The sequence below is a fragment of the Quercus lobata genome, chromosome 3 (assembly GCF_001633185.2).
Source record: "Quercus lobata isolate SW786 chromosome 3, ValleyOak3.0 Primary Assembly, whole genome shotgun sequence".
In the NCBI taxonomy this organism is placed as follows: domain Eukaryota; kingdom Viridiplantae; phylum Streptophyta; class Magnoliopsida; order Fagales; family Fagaceae; genus Quercus; species Quercus lobata.
Window position 1 is genome coordinate 74,275,142 of NC_044906.1, and position 25,909 is coordinate 74,301,050.

At 33.5% G+C, this 25,909-nt stretch overlaps 1 protein-coding gene and 1 pseudogene across 2 annotated transcripts in view; both read right to left on the reverse strand.

The window, feature by feature from the left end:
- Positions 1-25,909, reverse strand: part of LOC115979085 — a 59,548-nt pseudogene that overhangs the window by 13,065 nt on the left and 20,574 nt on the right. The gene's annotated exons all lie outside the window — the stretch shown is intronic.
- LOC115979620 (sugar transporter ERD6-like 5) lies at positions 18,101-18,396 on the reverse strand. The gene is made up of 2 exons (XM_031101674.1): positions 18,343-18,396; positions 18,101-18,244 (listed from the first exon to the last, which is right to left on the reverse strand). The coding sequence occupies exons 1-2, from the start codon at positions 18,394-18,396 to the stop codon at positions 18,101-18,103; spliced, it is 198 nt and encodes a 65-aa protein (XP_030957534.1).

Here is a 25,909-nt window from a genome sequence, read left to right on the forward strand (position 1 = left end):
GGATCATAGTAAAACACGACATCAACAGCAGATTAGACAAAAATTAGCTAACCCTAGCTAAGCACATGATGAAGAACAAAACCACCCAAAATAAACTAGCTCAAAAACAGAAACACAAGCTTTCAAAGGCTAAACATAGACAAAGAGTAATAGTTGAGCTAAAAACCCATCACAAAAACACAATCAATAGTGAAAAATCCAGAGGGAAAACCATAACAACAGGAAAAATAGAGTTCAAGACAGAAAAACCATACCTGTTAGTCGACGATTTTGAGCTGAAAAGAGGCAAACAATGGAGATCGAAAATGGAGGCACGGTGTGAATGGACAAGAGCAAATGAGAAAGACAATGAACAGTCACAAAAAGATCGAGGGAAAAACATTTTAAAAACTGCCCCTGTATGTCCAAAACACGCGATTTTCACGACTGAGACGAGTCGCCAAAAAGTAGCCAGATCAAGCCGCCAAAACACCCTAGGACGAAAATTTGAAAATTTTTCTAAGTGTTTTTCGCGACTGGAAGGTCTACCCTCGAGTAAGTCGCGAGCTGAGCCGCGAAAATCTCTGAGTGAACCTCGCGACTGGACCTTCCACTCGCGAACAAGTCACCAAAAATGACCAGCGAAGGTGCGACTGAGGCTCGCGACTTGATATACCTGCGACTGAGCCGCCAAAACAGGGCAAAACTGGATATTTGAAATTTTCAGATTTTTCAAACAAAATACTTTCCAAAAACACCTAAAACACTCAAAAATCTTTTTGTGCTTGAATTAACAAAGATTGAGCATGTGAAAACACATTTCATCAAGTACAATCACACAAATGAATATGGCATTTATAGAACATAAACTTGTGTGTTGTGTGTGGATATCAACAATGAGATAGTCCTTCGTCTAATGTGAAGCTTCAATGATCAATTCAACCAAGGCATACACAATTAGCACTAGATCATGTGACCCATCTCAATTATAGAAATATGTGTATATGACCTCCCACAAAACTTGATAACATGATTTGGAGCTTTACATTTGACTCCACTTTCAATCATAACAATTGATCTTTTTGATCTTTTGAGTCAATCACCTCTCATTGTGAGAGTGATATATGATATTTCACTTTAAGGAATAAGCCTTTGGCTTTTTGAATAAACATTCACTTCAATATAAGGTCGCTTACCCTTTTTCCTAGTCAAATACTAGAATGTGCGACAGGCTTTTGCAGCTCAATATCTCTTTTCATTTGGAGATTTACATTTGGTGAGCTCTTTTTAGCAAAACAAAAAATAAAGAGTGGGAAGATATATAGACACAAGTCTATGCAAGTCTCAAGATCAACAAAACCATTCACTAATCATTCATGACAAGTTTGAAGATCTATTTACAACAATCACAAAGATTTCAAGATTTTTCCCACAGTGATATAAGTGTATGAAAACAAGCAATGCTTGAAAATGCACAAAGCCATTAGCACAAAGGTACAAGGCAAAACAAGTTTTGAGACAAAAGCTCAACAGAGTCAATCAAGCTTTTTGATTTTCTAATTTTTATGTGATTTTTGGATTTTTGACATAAAAGAAGAAAAATGATTGAACAATCACAGAAAGAACCAACAGAATTAACAGAAGGACAAACAAACAATAAACATATTGCACAAAGGGCTAACAAGGAAGTGTGTGCCACATCACAAGCAAATATATCAAGTTATAAATATGTGAAGCACACAACACACAAGAGAATCAAGGAATTGTACCGACACCAATGGTCTTACGGAGTGATTCAAACCGTGGACCATCGAGAGGCTTGGTGAAGATGTCCGCCTTTTGATTGTCGGTGTGTATGAACTCAAGACACACAACTCTTTCCTCTACCAAATCCCGAATGAAATGGTAGCGTATCTCTATGTGTTTAGACTTAGAATGCTGAACAGGATTCTTGGAAAGATTGATGGCACTGGTGTTGTCACAGAAGACACACATCGTTTCTTGAGGAATTCCATAGTCATGAAGTAATTTCTTCATCCAAAGAAGCTGAGTGCAGCAACTTCCAGCAGCGATGTATTCTGCCTCTGCAGTAGATAGAGACACTGAATTCTGCTTCTTGCTCATCCATGAGACAAGATTGTTACCAAGATAAAAACAGCCACCTGAAGTGCTTTTCCGATCGTCTACACTGCCAGCCCAGTCAGCATCTGAATACCCAGCAAGACAATCATTTGAGTCTTTTGAATACCAAAGACCATAGTTTGCAGTACCATTCACATATCGAATGATTCGCTTAGCAGCAGTCAGATGAGATTCCTTCGGATTAGCTTGGTACCTGGCACAAACGCCCACACTGAAAGCAATGTCCGGTCTACTGGCTGTAAGGTAGAGCAAACTTCCTATGATGCTCCTATACAATGTAGGACTTACTTCAACTCCCGACGAATCCACATTCAGTTTAGTGGAAGAGCTCATGGGGGTGGAGGCATGTTTTTTGGATTCGAGTCCAAACTTCTTGACGATGTTTCTGGCATACTTTTCTTGAGATACAAAATTACCCTCCTTCTGTTGTTTGACTTGAAGACCCAAGAAAAATGTGAGCTCCCCCACCATACTCATCTCAAACTCCTTCTTCATCTCTTCAGAAAAATCAGTAGCATGATCTTCGATGGTTGCCCCAAACACTATGTCATCAACATAGACTTGTGCCATAAGGAGATAACCTTCATCATTTTTGACAAACAGAGTTCGATCTGCATACCCTCTCTTGAAACCTCTGTCTAGAAGATAATATGTAAGACGATCGTACCAGGCTCTAGGCGCTTGTTTTAAGCCATAAAGGGCTTTCTTCAATCTTAGTACATGATCTGGAAAATGAGGATCTTCAAATCCTTTTGGTTGCTCAACAAATACTTCTTCATTTAGATATCCATTCAGAAATGCGCACTTTACATCCATTTGATAAAGTTTGAAATTCAAGGTGCACGCAATGGACATGAGGATGCGAATGGATTCGAGTCTTGCCACCGGAGCAAAAGATTCATCAAAATCCACTCCTTCAACTTGAGTGTATCCTTGGGCTACTAACCGAGATTTGTTTCGAATTATTTCTCCATCTTCATCAGTTTTGTTTTTAAAAATCCATTTTGTGCCTATAACATGAGTGTTCTCGGGCCGTGGAGCAAGTTCCCACACATCATTCCTTACAAACTGATTCAGCTCTTCATGCATTGACTCAACCCAATTCTCATCTTGAAGAGCCTCTTCAACCCTTTTTGGTTCAAATTGTGCAAGATAACAGTGATATGTCACATGATTAGCTAGCAGAACGTTTCCTTTCCTGAGGCGAAGACCGTCATCAAGAGATCCTATGATATTACTTTCCGGATGATTCTTGATAACTCTTGAAGATGGCCTTTTTGAAGTGGAAACTTCATCACTACGAGAGATAGGAGGATGGACTTCCGGAGGAGTAAGAGGGCTTGATGTTCTAGACATCGATCTCGTTTCCATTCTTGGGTTGATGGGAGTCGATTCTACTTCTGGTATAGGTTCTTCACCTTCTATATCCAAAGCTTCTACCTCAACATCGGCCTCTTTGGTGCTCGGCCCTTCTACATCATCAATCATTTCCACCTTAGGTAAGGCATCATCAATCTTGACATTTATGGACTCCATCACAGTTTTTGTTCTCTTGTTAAACACTCTATATGCTCGACTTGTAGTAGAGTAGCCAAGAAAAATACCCTCATCACTTCTCGCATCAAACTTCCCAAGATTCTCTCGATCATTTAGGATATAGCATTTACTTCCAAACACCTGGAAATACTTCACTTTTGGCTTCTTCCCATTCCATATCTCATAGGCAGTCTTCTTTGTACCAACTCGAAAGAAAATCCTATTGCCAATGTGACACGAAGTGTTGACAGCTTCTCCCCAAAATCTTTGAGATATTTGCTTGTTAAGCAACATGACTCTTGCCATCTCCTGAATCACACGATTTTTTCTCTCTACCACTCCGTTTTGTTGTGGAGTTTTGGGAGCTGAAAATTCTCTTTTAATTCCATTCTTCTCACAGAAGGACTCGAATCTTGCATTTTCAAATTCCCTCCCATGATCACTTCTAACTTTGGCTATCGGAATCCCTTTTTCGTTTTGTAGTTTCTTGCACAGAATTTCCAACCTCTCACAAGCCTCTGATTTTTCTCTAAGGAAATCAACCCAAGTGTATCTTGAGTAGTCGTCCACAATAACCATAATGTATCTCTTCCCCCCTAGGCTTTCTGTTCTGGTAGGCCCCATTAGATCAACATGAAGTAACTCCAAGCACCGAGAGGTGGCTATCACACTCACCTTGTGATGACTTGCCTTAGTTTGCTTCCCCATTTGACACGCACCACAAACGGTCTTTTTCACTTTTCCAAACTTAGGAAGTCCCTCGACTGCTTCAAGTTTTGAAACTTTTGCTACTTGTTTGAAGTTGGCATGCCCAAATCTGTGATGCCACAACTCCAACGTATCCACACGAGCACTTCTACACGATATGGGTGCCGTGAGAACAATTCCATAACAGTTATCAGTAGTCCGATTTCCTTCCAAAACCTGAATCCCCTCTTCATTGATGATCAAACATCCCTTCTTAGAGAATTGTACCAGAAAATCATCATCACAAATTTGAGTGATGCTCAGCAAATTCGCCTTCAGCCCTTTTATGTACAGCACATCTTTCAACAGCGGCAAACCAGGTATCTCAATGGTTCCTTTGCCTAGGACTTGAGCATGACTTCCATCACCAAAGGTCACATAGTCACCGACCCTTTCTTTGAGTGTCTTGAACAGAGACTTATCCCCTGTCATATGGCGAGAACACCCACTGTCAAGATACCACAAACACGCATTAAACACCTTCAATGAGGTATGCACAAATAGGTTCACATGTGATAGACATTCTTGACCTTCAAACACAAACTCATCATCTGTTTTCATGCTTCTTTCAGTTTGATTCTTCATTTTCAGATTCTCAATCATTTCACATAACATTCTATTCTTTCTTTTATATTTCTTAATCAATGATTTAGATTCAGATATGCTACTGTGTAAGACATAATTATGATTTTCAAGACATTCCAGCATGTGAACAAAAGCTCTAACATGTTTCTTAGTTTTTAACAACTCTACAAAAACATCAGTAAGACACCTTTCAGACATATGCATAGAGTCATTTTCACAAACACTTAAGCTACAATTCAGCATGGTATATTCCAAAACAATCAATCACTACACAGGGGTCTAGGATCACACTTAGGTAATAAAACCACAACAAGTGTACCTGCTCTGATACCAATTGAAAGTTCAATAACGTGTAAAAACACCTTTGAACGTTTAGACCCCCAAATTACAACTTAATCAGTTCAAGCAATATGTCAAACAACTAGTGTGCGGAAACTTAACATATGCTATCATACAAAATTGATTAAATACTATCTAAGCCATAACAAAATAAAATCCACAGCAGATAATTTAAAGGCAAAGATAGAGGAAGGAAGATGCAAACACAAAGACAACACGCGATGTGTTATCGAAGAGGAAACCGAAGCCCTCGGCGAAAAACCTTTCCGCCGCCCTCCAAGCGGTAATCAATCCACTAGAAAATATAGTTGGGATACAAGGACAGCAATAGACCCTCCAAGCCTAATCTACCCAGTGCACCTAAGCCCTCCAAGCTTCTTGCTCCAACGAGGTTGCGCCGAACCTTTTTCTTTTCTAGCTTCCCGGATTTCGCTACTAAACCATAGCATCAACCAATGAAGATTGGTTCCTTCCTAACTGCTTCCCAGAAATCCAAACAACTGTCTCACAGTGATGATGATGGTGAGAACCAGGTTTGGTATAATGCCTCTCAAGGATTTGACAATGGAGAGGAAGAGAGTTGAGGAATTTGAAGAGTCTCTAAGGTATAGATTGTGTGTGAATCAATCTAGTTTTTCTTTAGGGTTTCTCTCTCAAAATTCTCTCTGGAAGCTCTCTTTCAATCGTGGGTAATAGGGGTATTTATACTGGAGTGGAGAGGAATGTGAAACGTCAGGTTTTTACAAAACAGGGGTGGCTCGCGGCTTGACCTCGCGGCTTGACTAAGTCGCAAGATCCAGTCGCGAGATAACCGTTATGGCCAGTGCCTGTTTTGTCCTGTAGTGCTCCAGCTGCCATGGACTGTTATCATCCAGCATGCTTGGCAGTGTGCAGCTTTGGCGGCTTGCAGCCGCGAGTCAACCCGCGAGTCCCAGCGCGAGTCTCTTTTTCTTGCCACACTTCGTTGAGCAAAACTTCACTCTATCTCACTCACTACCCTTACATCAAACCCACCTAAATACAGGGTTACTAAATGCTGAATTACAAGCAAATTTTGGCACGGAATAAAGCCAATTAGATGGTTGAATAAATTCAAACCTTACATCCTTGATGGGCCTGCCTTTTTTTATGAAGTCTGAGTTTATTCTATTAACTTGTTCCTGCTGATCGTCTGCATAAGCTTGTTGATACAAGCAAACCAAAGCCTTAGACATTAGGAGAACATTATAGGCATTAGCACTTGATTTCTGTTAAGCCATATGACCCAGAGAGTGGTATACAGAGTTTGGGAAACAAAGTTAAAGGTTTCTATGTCAAACCTATTGGACGAGCCATTTTAAAAGTGCCCATTTTAGTGAATTAGGCTGAAACTCTGCTGTCTTTATCAATAAATCTGACCCAAACCAGATAGCTCTAGAAAAGGTGTAGAACACAAATAGGTGATCCATTATTTCAGTTTCTCTGAGACAAAGGTTACAAGCAACATCACAGCTAAGCTTTCTATCTAATAAGATTGCCTTAAGCTGATATCCACAGGAGATATACCAACAACTACTAACGATAATTACAAATATGACGCATCTCAAGTAAATTACAAATGGAAACCTGTCCTTAAGCTGATATCCACTTATGGGATCTAAGAAATGGAAAATTCCGAAGAGTTTTGAAAGAATAAACCTTAGCTATATTTAACAAATCCTTTGTATTTCAATTCTATATTTTGTTCTTTCAGGCCAAACTTAGTTAACATTTTTTGTGTTCTTATTACACCAATTAAACACAAAATTCCTGACTAGTAAGCCCAACCATGTTCACATCTAATCTCTAAGCATACCTTCAGAAGTTCACTCAATGCATTGGTCCATTTTCATTAACACTTGTTCTTGCGATTCCTCTTTTCTCTCAAATGTAGAAGCAGCAAAACTGTCATGAATGAGCTGCATAAACTCATAAGCTTTATTTTTATGTGCTACCCACTTTCAACCAAACAATTCTAGACCATATAACATATCTCAAAATGAATTATCACATTGGTACTACTCACTGAAAAATGTTTCAAGCACTCATAGACAATAACATGTCTCGTTTTGGTTGTCTACTTGGTTGTCACAAGAATTTTCTGTTCTTATCAATATGCATCTACGGTCTTTCATATTCCAACAGGAAACTAGAGGAAACAATATCATTATGGGCAAAAAATAATAATAATAGTAATATCCAATGGTAACATAGTCACAATAAAAAAAAACTAAAGGCTCAACCCAAATGAAAAATATACAAATAAAAATTAAAACAACATTGGTCTTTCTATAAACAATTATTGTGAATGTTGAAATTACATTAGGCACATTGATAGATCACTTTTAACATTGTCATTGGTCTTTATTTCTTCAATGAAAGTACATTGTGTGTGGGTCAAAGTCAAATTACTGTGTAGCACCTCCCAACTAGTGGCCATTATATGTGTTACTTGACATTTGGATTTTCCCCAAGAATACAGTCACGATGAGCAGGAAAGCTGCACTCTGCACAGTAGTAGAACCATTGCTTGGGATCTCTTTCTTCTTCACAGATATCACAGTAATATTCACCGGAGTCATCTTCAGGAGTATAATGGAGGTTGAAGGGATGTTCATGTTGGTTGTACCATGTGGTTTGTGGTAGTGTAGCACATTTAAAGTCTAGAGCAAATTTGTTTTAGTTTCTTTTGTTTATGTCAATAAATATTCATTATAATTAAAAAAAGTTAGACTTTGTGTAATTTTACAAAAGTTGTTCTACTAAATAACTTTTTTTTATGATAATAGTTTTCTAAGCCTTTTTTTTTTTGAGAAATAATTACAACATGCTGCTAACCCCACAGCTCGAACCCTTTCCCCCCTAAACCCCCAAGCACTTTATACATGGAGAGGTGCCAATTCAGCTACAAGGCCCTTGGCAATAGTTTTCTAAGCCTAAGTAAATATAATAGAGGGTATTACTATTTAAATTCATGGTAGGAACCCACCTTTTCTAGGGAAATGATTATTGCTCCAAAAGTATTCAATATTTTTCATCAAATCTAATGTTAAAATAAATTTCTTTGCATAAGTAAGATGGGAGGCATTTGGAGGTGGATTCTCAATATTTGGGCATGGTTGGAGTTTTGTAAAAATAAAGTTGTTGGATTTGGAAGAAGTGATTAATTAAAAATAAAAATCATGGTTTGTCAAATTGGGGGTGGAGAGGGTGGGGATGTATTTTCACTATTTTGTCATCTGTTATAAATATTAAATAGAGCTAGTGATTTAGTTCCTAAAGTAAATATTTATTGTTTTTTTTTTTTCAATGTAAAATGTGGAAGACAATGTTGAAAAGTTCTAAATATGATAGAAAAAAGTTCTTTAAAATGAGTATTAAAAAAATTATGAATTTTCAACTAAGATTATTAATAAAAGATAAAATGAATATTTAATAGGCACTATGTATAAGTTATTCTTTACATTATAAAGGGAATGGGATTTTATTAGGGTCCTGATGTCAAATTCTTTGCACTAAGATTAATGTTCCTTCCTCCCATGTAATAGTAGGTCACACTAATAAAATTCTTGGTGTGGATCTACATTTATATAAGAGGAGAGATTGTTACTTTTGGAATATTCAAAAATTTTCTGCTTAACTCATAGTTGGAATGAATTTCTTTCCAAACCATCAGGTTTACCAAACATTATTATGATCTATCATTCTTTCGGAATATCGAAACAATTAGGCATTAGAAACTCATTAATTTATAAAGGGATCTTATAATTTTTTGAATTATTAAATATAATTAAACAAATAACCATATAGATTTAACAGTGGATCGCAATTGATTGTTGCAAATTCTTGCATGTGATTAACCTATTGTAGATATTTAATAAGAATGTGAATTCAAGAAAATAGTAATTTAAAAAAGTAACTAATTGATGTAATTTTTATGCACGCAAAGTCAAATGTAGCATGAACCAAAACCATTTAGCAATAATATATATCTCACAAAAATATAATGTTAATTCAAGTACTAAATAAGCCAAAAATTTTACTTTATTTAATATCTATACAACAAAATTTAAGCAATCAAATCATCTATACAACAAAATTTAAGCAATCAAATCAACATATTATTTATATAAAGTAATTAGAAAAACACACATGCATATAAATAAATTTGCAAAAACAACCATCATTACTTACTATAAGAATAATCCAATATTGACTTCAAAATGCACCTAGGAAAGCTTCCAAGTTAGTCTCAATATCAATTTGATCAAATATATGTTCATGTGGAGGTCATCCATAACTTCTTCTATATATAGGCTTCTTATGCCTGTGGCACATAAAAACATTCACCAACACAAAAGAAAGAGCATGAGAAGAAATTAGGCAAGGAATTTGTATAAAGAAAATTAGTAAAGTTTTGTATAAAGAGTAAAGACCAATAATACCAAATAGACAATCTGGCACTTCTCCACTAAGCTTAGACGCTAATGCTCTCGTTGGCTGGGCTTGCTCAAATTTGATTTGGAAATCCAATTTTTAATGTCAGCTTGTGAGATTAGAGGTGAGGATTATGGGATTTTAAGAAAGATAGGAGACATTTGGGAGCTGGATGCTGATGAGTTTGGACTTGTTTGGAAGGATTTAGAACACTATCTCTATTTTGAGTTTACAGGTCTTTTAGAATTAGTATGGTGAATTTGGGCCTGAGAATGTGGGTGGGCTTATGAATTTTCAACTAAGGTTGTTAATAGAAGAAAATTTGAATATTTGATAGGCACAATGTATAAGTTATTATTTACATTATAAAATGAGTTATAATTTATTAGGATCCTCGTTTCAAATATTTGAATGAGTTATAATTTGAAGGTCTCCACTCTCCATGTAAAATGATGATGATGATAATAATAATAATAATAATAATAATAATAATAAAAAAAAAAAAAACAAGAAAGCTAAGAAAAAACGAGAAAGACATTATGCTTCCATAAAAGTTTCAACTATAATTGATCTCCCATTTCTTGTGACTAAAAAAAAAAAAACTTAGATTTAATTGTAGAAGGCATTGACAACTAAATGTTGTGAAAATTTTCATATGATAAACCTATGATAGATATTTAATAAGAATGTGATTCAATAACATATCTCACAAAAATATATTGTTAATTCAAGTAAAAATTAACAACTAAATAAGCCTAAAAGTTTACTACATTTAACATCTATATGACAAATTTTAAGCAAGCAAATCAACATACTATTAAAAAAAAGAAAAAAAAGCACACACACACACATCTATATAAACAAATTTGCAAAAGCAACTATCTATACTTACATAAAGAAGAATTCAATTTAGGCTTCAAAACACACCTAGGAAAGCTTCCAAATTAGCCTCAATTTCAATTTTTTTTAGAGCTAAGTTTATGTGAAGTTCATCTATTACTTCTTCTATATATAGGATCATTATGCCACTATGCCAAAAATACCTTCCCCAACAAAAAAGAAAGTAAAACAATAAAAGAGCATAAGAAGCAAACACATACAAGTATTGATTCTTGCTTGTTTAGGTTTATATACCTAAGACATTTATACTTACTTGAATAGATTTATATACTTTTCTTTCTCTTTAATTTTGCTTCAAAACACACCTATGGAAACTTCTAAGTTAGTCTCAATTTCAATCTTGTTAAGCTAATTCCATGTGGAGTTCATTCATAACTTCTAGTTCTACAATCATTATGACATTGTGCCAAAAATACCTTCTCCAACACAAAAGAAAGTGAAACAAAGAAAAAACATAAGAAGCAAATAAGTAGACAAGTCATTGATTCTTTTTTGCTTAGATTTTTATATCTAAGGCATTTATGTTTCTTTATTAGATTTATATAACTTTTTTTCTCTTTTATTTTATCTTTTTTCCCCCATGGTTAGACTTCATTCTAACTTTTCCTCTTTCTTTTCTCCACCATTCTTTTCCTAAACGTATCCATACTATCGATTTATTCTCAAATTCATTCATTAATGAAATCTAGTTAGACATCTCTATCTAGATTATATATACATATAATTCTATTTCATTTGTGATATTTGGATTATAACTTTTTTAGGTAAAATATATTCAAAATTGTAATTTAAAATTTCTAATATTGATTTCTATTGTTTATGTTAACAAGAAAGGTAATTCAAAAATTCTATGTTGTTTTATTATTTAAATTATGAAAAATCCAAAGTCAAAGTTCAATCTCTATGAAAGAATGCACCATTTACAAATTCTACCAACATCACAATTGTCATACTCTCAATCAATCCACCATGATTACACTCTTGGACAAAAAAATACATATATTCTTGGGGATCCAAACATTTTAAATTGTCAAACTTTACATTTATGTTTTGGATTTAATTTTGCAACAAGTATATCAATGCCTCCCTAATTTTCTTAATTTTATAGGAATCTTCTAAAATTATTTATATAGTTGATATTACTTTGAAACCTTAATTTTGATGTTCTAATTTCACCACTAACTACTTTTCATACTGCCATTGTCACCACCACTACCACTATCCTCATTGTTAATACTTTTACCACTGCCACCACCATCCCCATTTCCACCACTTGTTAACACCATTAAATGAAAATTCAGAGATATTAGAATAAAAGAAACAGAAAAGATCAAGCAAGATACTCCAACTTGCAAAATAAACTTGATCATATGCTTTTCTTCTCTCATTCATTACATTTCTCTTTCTATATCTTATTAGTTTAATATCTCCCTTCATTGAAAATAATCAATGAAGATGTCATTGATTCTTGCTTGCATAGATTTCTATACCTAAGGCATCTATGCTTACTAGATTAGATTTATATACATTTATTTCTCTTTTATTTGCCTTTAAAACACACCTAGGGGAGCTTCCAAGCTAACCTCAATTTCAATTTTGTTAAGCTAAGTTCATGTGTAGTTAATTTATAACTTCTACTATACATATGATCGTCATGCCATTGTATTAAAAATACCTTCTCCAACACAAAAGAAAGTGAAACAAAATAAAAATATAAGAAGCAAACACGTAGACAAGACACTAATTCTTGCTTGCTTAAATTTATATCCCTAAGGCATTTATGTTGTTTTATTAGATTTATACTAGTATGTAACCCGTGCTTACGAATAGATATGATGAATTGTAGTGGTGCTACTGTTGATAGTTAGAGTTATTAAACATATAGGACATAGTTCGATCAGGATATTTGGAGGTATTAAAATAGCTTTTCTTTACAATTTTCATGATATTGGTTACGTCAAGTTTCTCATTACATTGTTATTACATATATAATTTTGAAAATCACTATTAGATACTATATATACAATATCAATTCACAATTATTGCCTATGAAATTCTATTAAATACAACACAAAATAAAATAATAAATTGGTCAAATAGTACCTCCTAAATTGAATGGGGATGGGTACATGAGATCGTTCAGCTCAATTACAGTTTGTTACGTTCAATATCTTCGCATACCAAATATCTTAATAGAAATAATATAAAAAATATGTTCATTAGTTTAGTGAAAAAATAACAGCAAAAATATAAACAATTTAATTTGTATGAAAATTTAACAAAAGCAAAATCTAATTTTGATTCTAATTCAATTTTCTCTAAACTTTTGTTTAAAAAAGCATATATGTGTGTGTGTGCACGCGCGCATATTACCTAGTTAGTAATGGACAATACATAATCATGGCATATTACATAAATGACTTATAAATTTGAATTGTTTTAGTTATACAAAAAAAAGGCTCATAAATATAAAATCATTCCAACTCTCTCTTTCTCTAATTTTATATATAGAGTTAGATATATGATTAGGTTTTTTATAGTTTATTTATATTGGACTCCTCATTTTCTACACTAAATTAACTCATTTGACATTAAAAAAAAAAAAAAAGAAAAAAACTTAAATTAGATAGGACACATAACGTAAAATTAAACTCTAATTGAAATCCAATTTTTACACTAAATTAACTCACTTGACACAAAAGTTTAAAAACTTAAATTAGATGGGACACGTAGCGCAAAATTAGACTCTAATTGAATTTTAATTTGAAATCTAATTGAATTTTCTCTAAGTTATATATATATATATATATATATACACCTTTCTTTCTCTTTAATTTTATCTTTTTTTTCCCATGTTTAGACTTTATGCTAACTTTTCATCTTTCTTTCCCCTGCCCCTCTTTCTATTACTAAACTTGTCCATACTAATGTTTGTTGAGGTCTAAAATATCACAAGTATAAATCTAAAACTAAAGGGGCCCTCAAAAGTAGGCAAGGCCCAATCCACCAACTAAGACCCACTTAAAATGAGTAAGAGGAAGCCCAAACACATGGATGGGCAAGCTTTGGGGCCTTAAAAGGGAAGGAAAAGGAAAAAGGAAGCTCAGCCCAGCCTTTGTAATGAGAGTTTTCTGGGGAGCCCATAAAAGGACTAAACCAGGATACCTTGAGACTGCAAGAGCCATGGGATCCTTGGGAAATGCAGAAAGGGATCAGCTAGGACTTTGACAGCTCAAGAAAGCATGCTCATGGACAAAAGGAACGAAGATAGGCATGTCCCATCAGCCGTCTATGGCACAGAAAAAAGGCTGATGACTTAGGAATCAGCACTTCATGAAAAAGAAGTTTGGTACCTCGGGAAACACAGGAAGGTGAACCATGAAGGAAGGTGGTTGGGATCTTTCAGCTTGACAGGGAAGAATCTACCCATTTATAGAAAATGACAAAAGGTAAAGCAACCAAAATGTGGGTCTGAAAAGGAGCATCAAGAAGCTTTGGGAAGAGATGATTGAAAGTCAGCCCATAGGACCCCCCAAAAGAAGAAGGTCAGTTGGGGGCTTTTTGGGGCAAAACCACAAAAGGAAAACATTGTGAGAAAATGAGGAAGGGACCAGCCACCAATGTTACTAACACAACATTGGTTCTAGTACCTAGGGCAACAAATGGAGGGAATCAGTGGTACACCAAAAACCCTAGGAAGGTACTATAAAAGGGGGAGAAGTCATCAGCAAAAACCATTCAGCAATAAGGAGTCAGAGCAAAAAGATCCTTTAAAAAACTTCTTTAAAATTCAAAAAATGAGAAAAGAGGGAAAACACTGTGAGGGATCCTGAGACAGACACTAGAGGATACACTTAGATTCAAAGGAATTTAAACCTCACAAGTCTTAAAAGCCTACAAAGAGCTATCTAAGTCTGTGACTTTTGAACTTATTTGGACCTTGTGACATATCCCAGTGGAAAAAGGACCCAATGTACTAAAACTCAAAAAAATAATGAAATGTCATTTATCTTTCTGAGGATCCCTGGTGTCTTATTTACCTTTTGTATTATTCCTTTAATGTTCCTTACTATACAATACGTATATATTTTGTATGTATGTATGAATGTGTATGTGTTGTAGAATCCATGTTTTGTGCACAACTTGGTTCGTAATCAACTCAACACAACTGCGGTGAACCAAGGCCAGTCCACCAAACCACAAGTATAAGGCCCAGGATCCTTGTTTCTACTTGAGCCTAGGTGCTATCTAAAAAAAGAACCCACAACGTTTTATTCTCTAATTCATTAATTAATGAGATTTCTTTGCACATCTCTATCTAGATTATATACACATATTATTTTATCTCATTTGTTATATTTGGATTATGACTTTTAAGGTAGAAGATACTCAAAATTGTAATTTAAAATTTTCTAATATTGATTTCCTTTATTTATGTTAACAATAAAGGTAATTAAAAAATTTTGAGTTGTTTTATGATTTAGATTTTGAAGAAACCAAATTTGAAGTTCAATCTCAATGAAGGAATGCATTATTTATAAATTCTACCAACATTATAATTGTCATACTATTATGTATTAACCAATCCTCCATGACCACACTCTTGGACAAAAAATACATATATGCTTGGGGATCCAAAAATTTTAAATTGTAGTATATTGGTATCTCACAAACTTACTTTTTTTTTTTTTTTTTCTTTTTTCTTTTTTTGAGAAGAAACTTTCTTAATTTTATATGAATCTTCTAAATTTATTTATATAGTTGTTATTACTTTGAGCCCCTAATTTTGACATTCTAGTTTCACCACTAATTACTATTTATACTGCCGTTGTCACCACCACTACCACTATCATCACTATTAATGCTTTTGCCACTGCCATCACCATCCCCATTTCTACCATCTATTAACACTATTATGTGAAAATTCAGAGGCAATGGAGTAAAAAATAAAGAACCACTTGTTAACACTATTATGTGAAAATTCAGATACATTGGAGTAAAGAGAGAAAAGATAAAGTAACATACTAACTTGCTAAATAAACTTAACCATAGGCTTTTCCTTCTCTCATTCGTTACATTTCTCTTTCTATATCTTATTGGATTAATGTTTCCCTTCAATGAAGAGAATTTTTTTTTTTTTTTTTTTTTTTTTGTGATTATTTCTTGATTTTTAAGAAAATAATAAATTACACGAAGAAGTCAAGTAAATTTTAGAAAATATATTTTCTTATTGTAAAAGCGATTATCCTAAAGTCCCAATCCATTGCTCTACATGTTTACATGAAATATATATATATATATATATATATATATATAAAGGGTAAAATGCAAAACTAACCCTCTAAGTTTCTTTAGATTTCATTTCAGTCCTCTAACTTTCAAGTTTATTCAATTAAGACTTTTCCATCAAATTTTGTTATATGTTGTGGTTAATTTTTCAATTATATAAATTTTTCTTCAAATTTTTGAAATTAAAAAAATTCAATTAATGACTGAAAAAAATTTTTAGAATTTTTTTTTTCAAAATTTTTTAACAAAAGTTAACGGAAATGCCTTAATTGAATAAATTTGAAACCTAAAGGACTGAAATGAACGAAAATAAAGTTAGAGGACTGAGATGAAATCTGAAAAAAGTTAGAGGGTCAGTTTTGCATTTTAGCCCAAAAAAAAATGATAATCTAGAATGAACACTTGCTTCAAAATGTCTAATACCTAAAGCCACAGTTGGCCCAACCAACACCTAACCCCTTCAAATCCAAACAATTACTTAAAGGCAATTAAAGTCGTTCAACAAAAACCACCATACACATGGTCCAAAGTCTAAAATCCAAATCCGTACATATGACCTAAACTCACCACAACACTAACAACCCAAAGCCATAAGTTGTCTCCTATGAATAACAAACTACTTTTATGTTGATCAAACACACAAAAACACAATTCATAACTCATAAGACAAGAACTACAAACAAAGTGATGCATAAAAGCAATGATACTATCACACTCACTTTTTAATTCCACTTTTTCATATTTTCTAGTTTTTAAATGTGAACATTTTATTCTCGTTTTTTGTTTTAAATAGTAGATGTAAATGAGTGTAAGAAAATATTTTTTGGATTAAAAAAAAAACCATAAGAAAACTAAAATTAGTTTAAATCACCCAATTACCCCTAAACTCAATTAGACCATCCTCACCAAATCTAAAACAACGTGTTTAATTTGAAGCTAATGCCAACAATAAGAGAATGATTTAGGTTAAACCTAAAAAGGAAAAACTATAAAGAAAATAAAGAAAAGGATGAAAGAGAGTTTCAATCAAGGTTAAGACAATAGGAGGAAAATAGAAAAAGATGGGAAAAAAAAAAGCACTAAAAACAAAGAAAATAGATTTTTTTAAAAGGAGGATTAATGGGTTAAAGATAAACATTCAAGCTATGGTTATCAATCCCATAACAGTTATAGAAAATAAATGCTAAATAATTCTATGATATTTAAAAACCTTGCTTCATGTGACAAATAGTCACCACCAATTAGTCTCTAGCACACAGTGCCACAATTTTATGGGTTTTGAAGATTATTTTGCTTATTCAAACATGGATAGGTACCATCATATGGGAATAGGATATTTACCCTTCTAAAAATGGATTCAATGATGCTTGAATTTCTTCTAGTGTTCGCCCCTTGGTCTCAGATGCCAACTTTGCTACGAACAGAAAAGTTAAGCCACATACTTGAGAATATGAAGAATGTTTTTGATAAAAAGTAAACATAAATTTAAAACTAAAGTGATCATATTGCAGTTTGTACCCAATATAACAACTCTATGAAGAGATAAGATTGGTTTGGTACCTGCTGGCTCCAATCCATTAGAAAGTTAAAATCATATGATATAATCCAAGAACCTAACTAGCTAACCAATGTCACAACTCACAAGGCTACCTGCTGAGCCCTTCATGTTTATGGGAAATATCCGAGACGGAAACCACTCCATTCAGTCAACCATAGGCCTTCATGGCCATTATTTGACAATAAAAGATGGTGTTCCAAGTCTGATAAGGTAAATCTACCTCTGACATTATAACCCAAGGAATTCCTCCCATGCCTAATGAGAGAGATCCTGTGTACACCTGATTGCCGAACCAAATGGATAAATTTAACTTAACCAACCTTTAAACACTAAGAATTTGGTTCAAACCAACAGTAGCCAAGTAACCTTTCAACAAGCACCAAACATTTGACGTTAGGAAGTGAAGCTATGATAATATATTTACTCACTACAGATTGATTCTTAAAACATTGACATAGTTGTTTCTGATCACTTACGATCATCTAAATTCACTTTTTTGTAAGAGCAACTACAAAGTGAGTAATTGTGATGCGCCAAAATTATTTTTAATTTCCTAATATAAGCATCTTTTCAGGTAATGTTAGAGGTTATTATGTATGTAACATCAACATGAATGTTTGGAACTGCAAAAAGCAAATAGATAGGATTCAAAACCTTTGAGAATGCTATGGCAAGCCACCCTGCCAGACAAAATATCTCTGAAAAGCCCATTGTCTGCCTTGCAAAACGACCAACAAATTGAAAAACTGGTGATCTGTGGAGTTTGAAACTTAACAAAACAACTAGTGATAATTCTGGGGTGAAGTACTTACGCCTCTTCTACCTATGCAATCTGCTATTTTGCCACTCACTATTGCACCTATCATTGCTCCAATTGTCAATATTGAACCAAAAATTGAGTACTGCATTATAACCAAAAGATGTTTAGAATCTCGTATACAAAAATGTGTAAGGCAAGCAAATGAGAAATAACCAAACAATGCAACAAAGTGGACATTGCAGAAAGAAATTTGATTCACTTCACTTCATTAAGAAAGCTCTAACAATGGAGCACTATATAGTTTTACACCCACCTCTGCCACTGCAAGACCCAGGTCATCCATGATTCCAGTCTGTGCAACAGAGCAAGTGATTAGTATCTCACCTACAAAATCAATTATCCATCATTTTCAGTTCAGTAGTTAGCATATCAAACGTCTAGGCATCCCACATAGAGATACCCATCCCATTATTGTCTTATTCTGTTATTCTCTCCAATGTTACAAAAGACTAAGCCTGACAAATCTACACCCCAATAATTTAGATGCATTTGTATGTAAAATCCCTACAAATATTTGGTGATTCAACTAAAATATGTTCTATCATGGCCTAATAGGCTAGCTCTAGTATCATAGAAAACATTGTGACACTTCAAACTGAAGTGAAGATACAAAAATTAATAATTCTTCAGGCATTAATAATTCCAATGATTTGTGTTACAATAGTTTCTCTCCATTTCAAATGTATCTAGTTAGATATCATAGAATTTGGTACTCATCATAAACACACCAAAACCTTTGTAGACCATGGACCATGTGGACGAGAGTCTAGAGAGCGTGTGGACCACTCTATGCTAAACTAAAGTACGATGACACAAACATGAAAGCAACCAAAGTGCTAAGCCTAACCACACCTCTGGCTGGGGAAGATCCACTCTGACTCTCACCACCATCATCACAACCAGTAGTGTTGGCACAAACATGGTCACCACTACTAGTACCACTGCCACAAACTTGATGGTGTTCATCTTTGGCAACTAGATTAGTTGATAGCTCTCCTTCTTCAATGCTTTCTCTTCCCATATCGTAATTCTCTTTGGATGGCAAAGAAATGGCAAAATGGCATGCATGTATGAATTAAAAGGGAGACTTCAATTTGTGTCACAAAGAGAGGAAGGAATAGAAAGAGACAGAGAGTAGAGAAGAAGTGTTGAGGGGACCCACTTGTGGTGTGTCATGGGACACTTTTGTTGGTATTTATTAAGAGAAATTCTAGGACTACAATTATTTCACAACTCTAACGTGACAGATTATGAGTGGTTAACTATCACTTACACATGACTTACTATTTTTTCTTTACCAATCACACTCTGCCACGTTACAGTTGTGGAAAAAAGTTGTGAAAAATAATGTGGTCCTAAACTTTTCCATTTATTAAATTTTTTTCTTGAACGTGTTGCTATCTTTGTCCTTGTCCTCTCTATTTGATATAGATAACTGAGAGTTTAAAAACAATTTTTAATCTTAATTATTGAAAAAAAAAGTTTTAAAAATTAAAAGAAATAAAAATATTTGTGAGGGAAAATACTAATTTTAATATATCTATTAAAAAAAAAAACTAACTTTAATTTAATAATCATGTGACTTTTGCTTTAAAAAAAAAAAAAAAAGATTTAACTACATACATTATTGGAGCTTTAGATTTCAATTCCCACTAAAAAGATGACATGTTAAGAATTTATTTATATGTTAATATTAATAAGATTAAAGACTTGAAGGTTTACCTTTTTTTTTTTTTTTTTTTCTCTCTTAATATTTACTGACAAATAAAGGGATACAATCATCTTTAACCAAAAAAAAATTATTACCCAAGGCTTTACATAGATTAACAAGAAAAGTCCTTAAATGAATACAAACAAGAAAAAAAAGACATTCTCATGAAAATTAAAAAAAAAAATGTAATAAAATCAAATATATGATATGGTGCGATCAATAGAATATAAGTGGAATATTAAGAGTAGGACATGAATTTGCAAAATTTTTGTTTTTTTGAACACTATTTAAAATGACTTGTAACTTAATCAAAGAAGATTCCCACAAAGAAGAAAAAGAAAACCCCAATTAAAGGAGCTCTCCTCACGTCGTGGGAAATCGATCTTCAATTAAAGCTAACAAAAGCCAACCCACATGCACTACAGTTTTAGCCATAGCGTCTACACACTCGTTGAAGTTATTTTCAATGATGGTTTAATTTTGAGAATATCCCTATGATCAATTTTTTTAAGGGCAAGAATTAGTTACAATACTTAGGTGTTGTTCCTTATGTTCTCATCTTAAGATTCTGCTATGTAGATTTTTTCTCATAGGAAGGAAGTATATTTTTTAGTTAAGTAGCCTCATGGCAGAATCTTAAGAGGGAAACCTAAAGAAAAACACCTAAGGTATTGTACCTAAGTTTTGTCCCTTTTTAAAAAAAAAAAAATCTAATTTAGCTAATTGGACAGCCCATTGAATGCCATTGCCAAGAGCTTTAGTCAACATCGGTATATATTATACATTCAACTTTAGCACCCACTGAATTGCTGTACTCCAAATTCATAATTGAGGTTGCATATCTAGTGTCTACCCTTTGTTGCTACACCCTAACTCATGAGATTGCTTTCAAAGAGTCCTCTTACAACTTATTACATGAAACTTCAAATGCTCACAAATGGGTTAACTTGCCGCATGAACATATAAAAAAATATTGATTCAATGATTAAATTTACTTTTCTTTTATCACTTTAGACTTTGAGTTGCTTCATAAGGCATGGTTCTTAACCAATCGTGTTATCCCTTGGAGTTATCTACCTTTTAAATTTTTGGGATAAATGATCATTTATTAAAAATTTAAAAACAATTTCCAGTTTACAAGTTCAATAGAAAGCAACCAAGTTATATTACAAAATTAGCAATTTGCTACACAATGATGATTATTTATGATATTCTTAGATTTTAGATTTTCAATTTCGGATGATTTTTTTCAAAGTGATTATGAGTTTTTAATTTTAGAACTGTCTTAAAAGTAATAGCTTTGGTATGAATTTAACTATTGACAATGGCATTCAAAAGTTGCTTTATGTTGGTTAATAATACTCTACTTGCTGATTATGATTTGCCCTCATAAACATTATGGTATCAATGTGCTAGGAAAGTTGTTGGGCGAAATTCAAGAGTATGTTGAAATGAGAATATGTTATGCCACTAAACTACAATGTTTTTGCCAACTTTCATACCGTATATAAAATTAAGAATGTAAAGGTTAATTTAGGTTTAAGACTTGGAGATATCTATATATAAAACAATTTGGAATTGCGAACACAAAATGAAATTAATGCAAATATCACTTGGATGGTTATAAAAAAGAAAAAGGGAAAATCGTAAAATAATAAAAGATGGAAGAGAGTTTTCGTCATGATTAAGAGAATAGGAGGAAAACACAATATGTATGAAAAAGAAAAAGGTTTAAAGGGTTAAAGAGAAAAGGGATTTCGGAAACCTTTTGACTCAGTTGAGGCCCTTTTTCAACTCCAATCCCCAAGGCAAAGAATGTTCAACAGTGTAAAGTGTACTATAGATTTCTTTGCTCTTGAAGATCCACGTGCTGTGTCAACTATACGAAGAAGAGCCTATTGTCTACAGGCTTTTTTTTTTTTTTTTTTTTGAATTATGTTAGGGAAATAACTTTTAGCGCAATTTTGTGTCATAACTCGTCACATAATGAGTTGTGATTGGTAAGAGTGTGTCTCCACATGATCCACTGACATACTTTTACCAATTACAACTCGCCATATGGCAAGTTGTAGCACAAAGTTGTATTAAAAGTTGTGTCTTTAGCATAAATTTTTTTTTTTTTTTTTTTTTTTTTGGAGTAGAATCTCTGCAGGTTGATTGGAACCTTTCTCAAGAGTTGAGATTAATTGCTCATGACTAACAAAGAAAAAAAAAAAAGACCGCGTTTTGAAACCCATCGTCATCATCAAGTAATTAAACTTTTTTTTTTTTTTTTTGAGTTCATAAACAAAACTAGAGTTTCATCTTTTCCGGTACAAAAAGAAACAAGAAATCAATTTATCTTACAAGTTCAGAAACAAGTCAGGAAAAATAATTCTCAAGCAAGAATTCAGTTTTATTGTGCCTCTGCATTAATTGCATGCTGGCCTAAATCTTTTCAACTCACAAACTTATTTATACATCTAGTGGAACAAAATGTGGCATTTTAATAAAAGCTCTCAGGCTTTGATAGGGACACAACTCACACAAGGTATTAGCCATGGCAACTACAGAAAATGTAGAAGTAAGAATACAACTAACTATTCCATTTATGGTTCAAACCAAGTGTAGGGATTATCCCATTCCACAACCTGAGAGAGAGCATAATTTGTATGATTTTAAGCAACTAATATTTAAAAAGAAAAGAATAGAAAAGAAAGCAAATGATATATCTTGTTACCTGATTCATTGGTGAACCAGATGTTTTACACCCCAATAAATATAGATGCCAAGCCTCTATGTCCCAACTCCCGTCCAACCGGTACCAATTTTAATTTTGCCAAATTCATCTTTAAACCTGAAATAGCTTTAAAGCACAAGAAAATTGTGCTAAGTGGAGACCTTACTTGATTACCATGCATATCGCTTATATTCAATCTAATTCATTATTTCTCAATAAAATTCTATATTCTGTGATGAAACAGAAATCGTTAGTTAAGTGGATTCGTCCAGATGGGTCGGCAACCTCGTCCCTATACCTGAAAATGTTGCAGAAAGTCCTTGTTAGGTGGTCACCGGTGTGGTGCCTACCAAAGAGTCTCCGATGATAAAGTCAACGTATGGAAGTTTCAAGAAAGTATCAGAGATCAAAACTACGGCGTATCTTTGTATTTGAGATTGTGTGTACCTTGTTTTGGTTCTAAGGAGCATTTATATATGGTTCCATAGCATCTAGCCATTGTGGCTTTTATTGTGGCTTTAATACCTCTTTTGGTAACGCCTTCAGGCTCAGTAATGTAGGCTTTGATAGGCCTCTAATGGTCCATACAGCTGGTCTCGTAACCGTCCAAGGTATTGCATACTACATTAAATGGCTTACCTCCATTCGTCAGTGACATGGGGTGGTGGACGGAGATGTCTAATTAGTTCGTCCGAGCCAAAGGGTTCGTCAGTCCCATCATTCTGTAAATTCACAACTAAATCTGTATAACACAAGGACCTCGAACTAGTTTTTTTTTTTGCTGAAACCGTAAACGAGTTTAACTTTAGGCCTTAATAGAGTCTTCCAAGTTTCTAAGCTATCCAAACAACTAGACCGAGGTCCAGGCCGGCCCAAGGCCTAGGCCTAATCCCCCACCACAAAAAAAAAAAAAAAAAAAAAAAAAAAAAAAAAAAACCTAAGAAAAAAAGGCACCGTCGCCCATTGTAAATGGCCCAAAATTTTATAAAATTATAAATATATATATATATATATATATATAATGGTTGTGCACTCTTTTTATTATTAGTGATGCTAAGGATAACACAAATTTTAGTATAGAATTACACATTTAAATGTCACCAATCACAAAAAAGAAATTTAAACATTTATTAATTTGGTTGTTGAAGTTCATTGGTCGTAGTCATTGTCATATCATGTTGCGAAGATTATTTTGTAGCATCTTTAATGCATTTTTCCTTTTTATTTCTATCAAGACTACCAAAATACAAGACCAATAGCATCTTAACCCAATTGAAACCCTAAAATTTTTCAAAAAAAGTGTTGCAAATGTGTTAAATCATCATTTATAGATTAATCTCCCTTAATAGTTTGAGACTTAAATTTTTGTAAACCAATATTTTACAAAACCACACCAAATACTCTCTCTCTCTCTCTCTCTCTCTCTTAAAAACAAGTAATAAAATTAAAAATTAGATCAAGACACCAATTGATTTTTGGTGCAGGTAGGAATAGAACCCCAAAACTTTGTATAAGATCATTTATATTCCTTATTTAAGCTTGGGGTAAAACTTCTTAATAAGAGAAGGTCCAAAGTTAACATTGTTCTTTGTAAAATAATACTAGTCGACAATATTGAAAAACTTAACCCCTTTGGTTCAGCATCAAGGTAGTCCTCCTTGTTACCAGATCCAAAAAAACAAGGGTAGTCATCCTTGTTCTAACAACAAAGCCCTAATAAACCCATTTAATAACCATAAAAGTTAGGGCAATGTAGCCTGCAAACATATTCACTATTGATGCAAAAGGTTTCAATTTAGAATGGTGCACTACCAGAATCTTTCCACTAACACAATTTGGGCCTCAAAGCCCAATTATTTGAATTGTTAAAATAGCGAAACCTATTAGAATTAGACATCTAATTCAAGGCAAGACTTTACTAAGTACTGCAGATCAGAACATACAAAAGAATATTGGAATTTAAAGCAAGAAATTGTTAATGAATTTTTCAAGGCTAACAAGAATCTCCATTCGTTCGAATCAGACCAAACAACTTTTAGACTTCCGTGTGACATAAGGAGCATACTTGTATTTCATCATGTCAAGTTCAACAACGCATATTCATATAAGTTTGTAACTGCAGTTGCCACTACTGTCTTAGTTTCAAAGTGATGAATCAAGGCTATATAATGCATTAAAGCACTAAAAAGGGCATGATCTTTAAAATTTAAGGAGTAGGTAACTGCAATTCTTTCGTAGAACACTAATCTCAATTAACGCTATTCATAACATTATGGGGAAAAAAAATTGCATGCAGTGTTAAGCAGTGATACATACAATTCAAACTGTCAAACAGAGTTGTTCAAATAGACCAATGCTACATTTACTAATAGGTCTTGTACTTAAAATAAGAAATACCCCCTAAAGTTTTTCTTTTCTTTTTGTTAGAAAGAAAATACCACAAAAATGGTACAAAAGTAAAATCATCGTTAATTTACTATGCAAATAATATAAATAATATCTTTAACACTTATATTGTTCTCTGGGCAATTGTATAAAGGGGGGGGGGATCAAATTCAAACAAAGAAATAAAAACCAAATAATATAAATAACTATGTTTTTGGTAAATAATGTAAATAACTATTGAACTTTATAATTTCATAATACACATGATACATATCAAGATCCATCTCAAATTCAAAATCAATATAAGGTTTCTTATTCACTCCTCACCCTTTGAAGATGCCAAAAACCCAAGCACATTTCAGAAGCTCCACCCCCACCTTACCATCAAAAGTTGATAATTTTTATAGTACCACCAATTGTGTTCCTAGAGGTAATCTTGTTTCAAGGTGCTACCAAGCACGACTTCTTGCCTCTAGATGCTTGTCAAAATTCTTCGGTGTCCATCTATATGGATGGCGGGGATCGATAATTATCTTTTCAAGTGACACAGTATGACTCAGTATGTAAGATGCAATCTCCAGATCAACTCCACACCCAATAAAGCCAATTAATTCAACCAACTTGAGGAAATTATGTCGACGTTTAGACTTTTTTACCTCCATTTTCTCTTTCGTAGGCTTGCCTAAGTCATTGAACTGCACAAGGGAAAGGTAAACATCACATGGTTGTTCAAAGACAAGAACT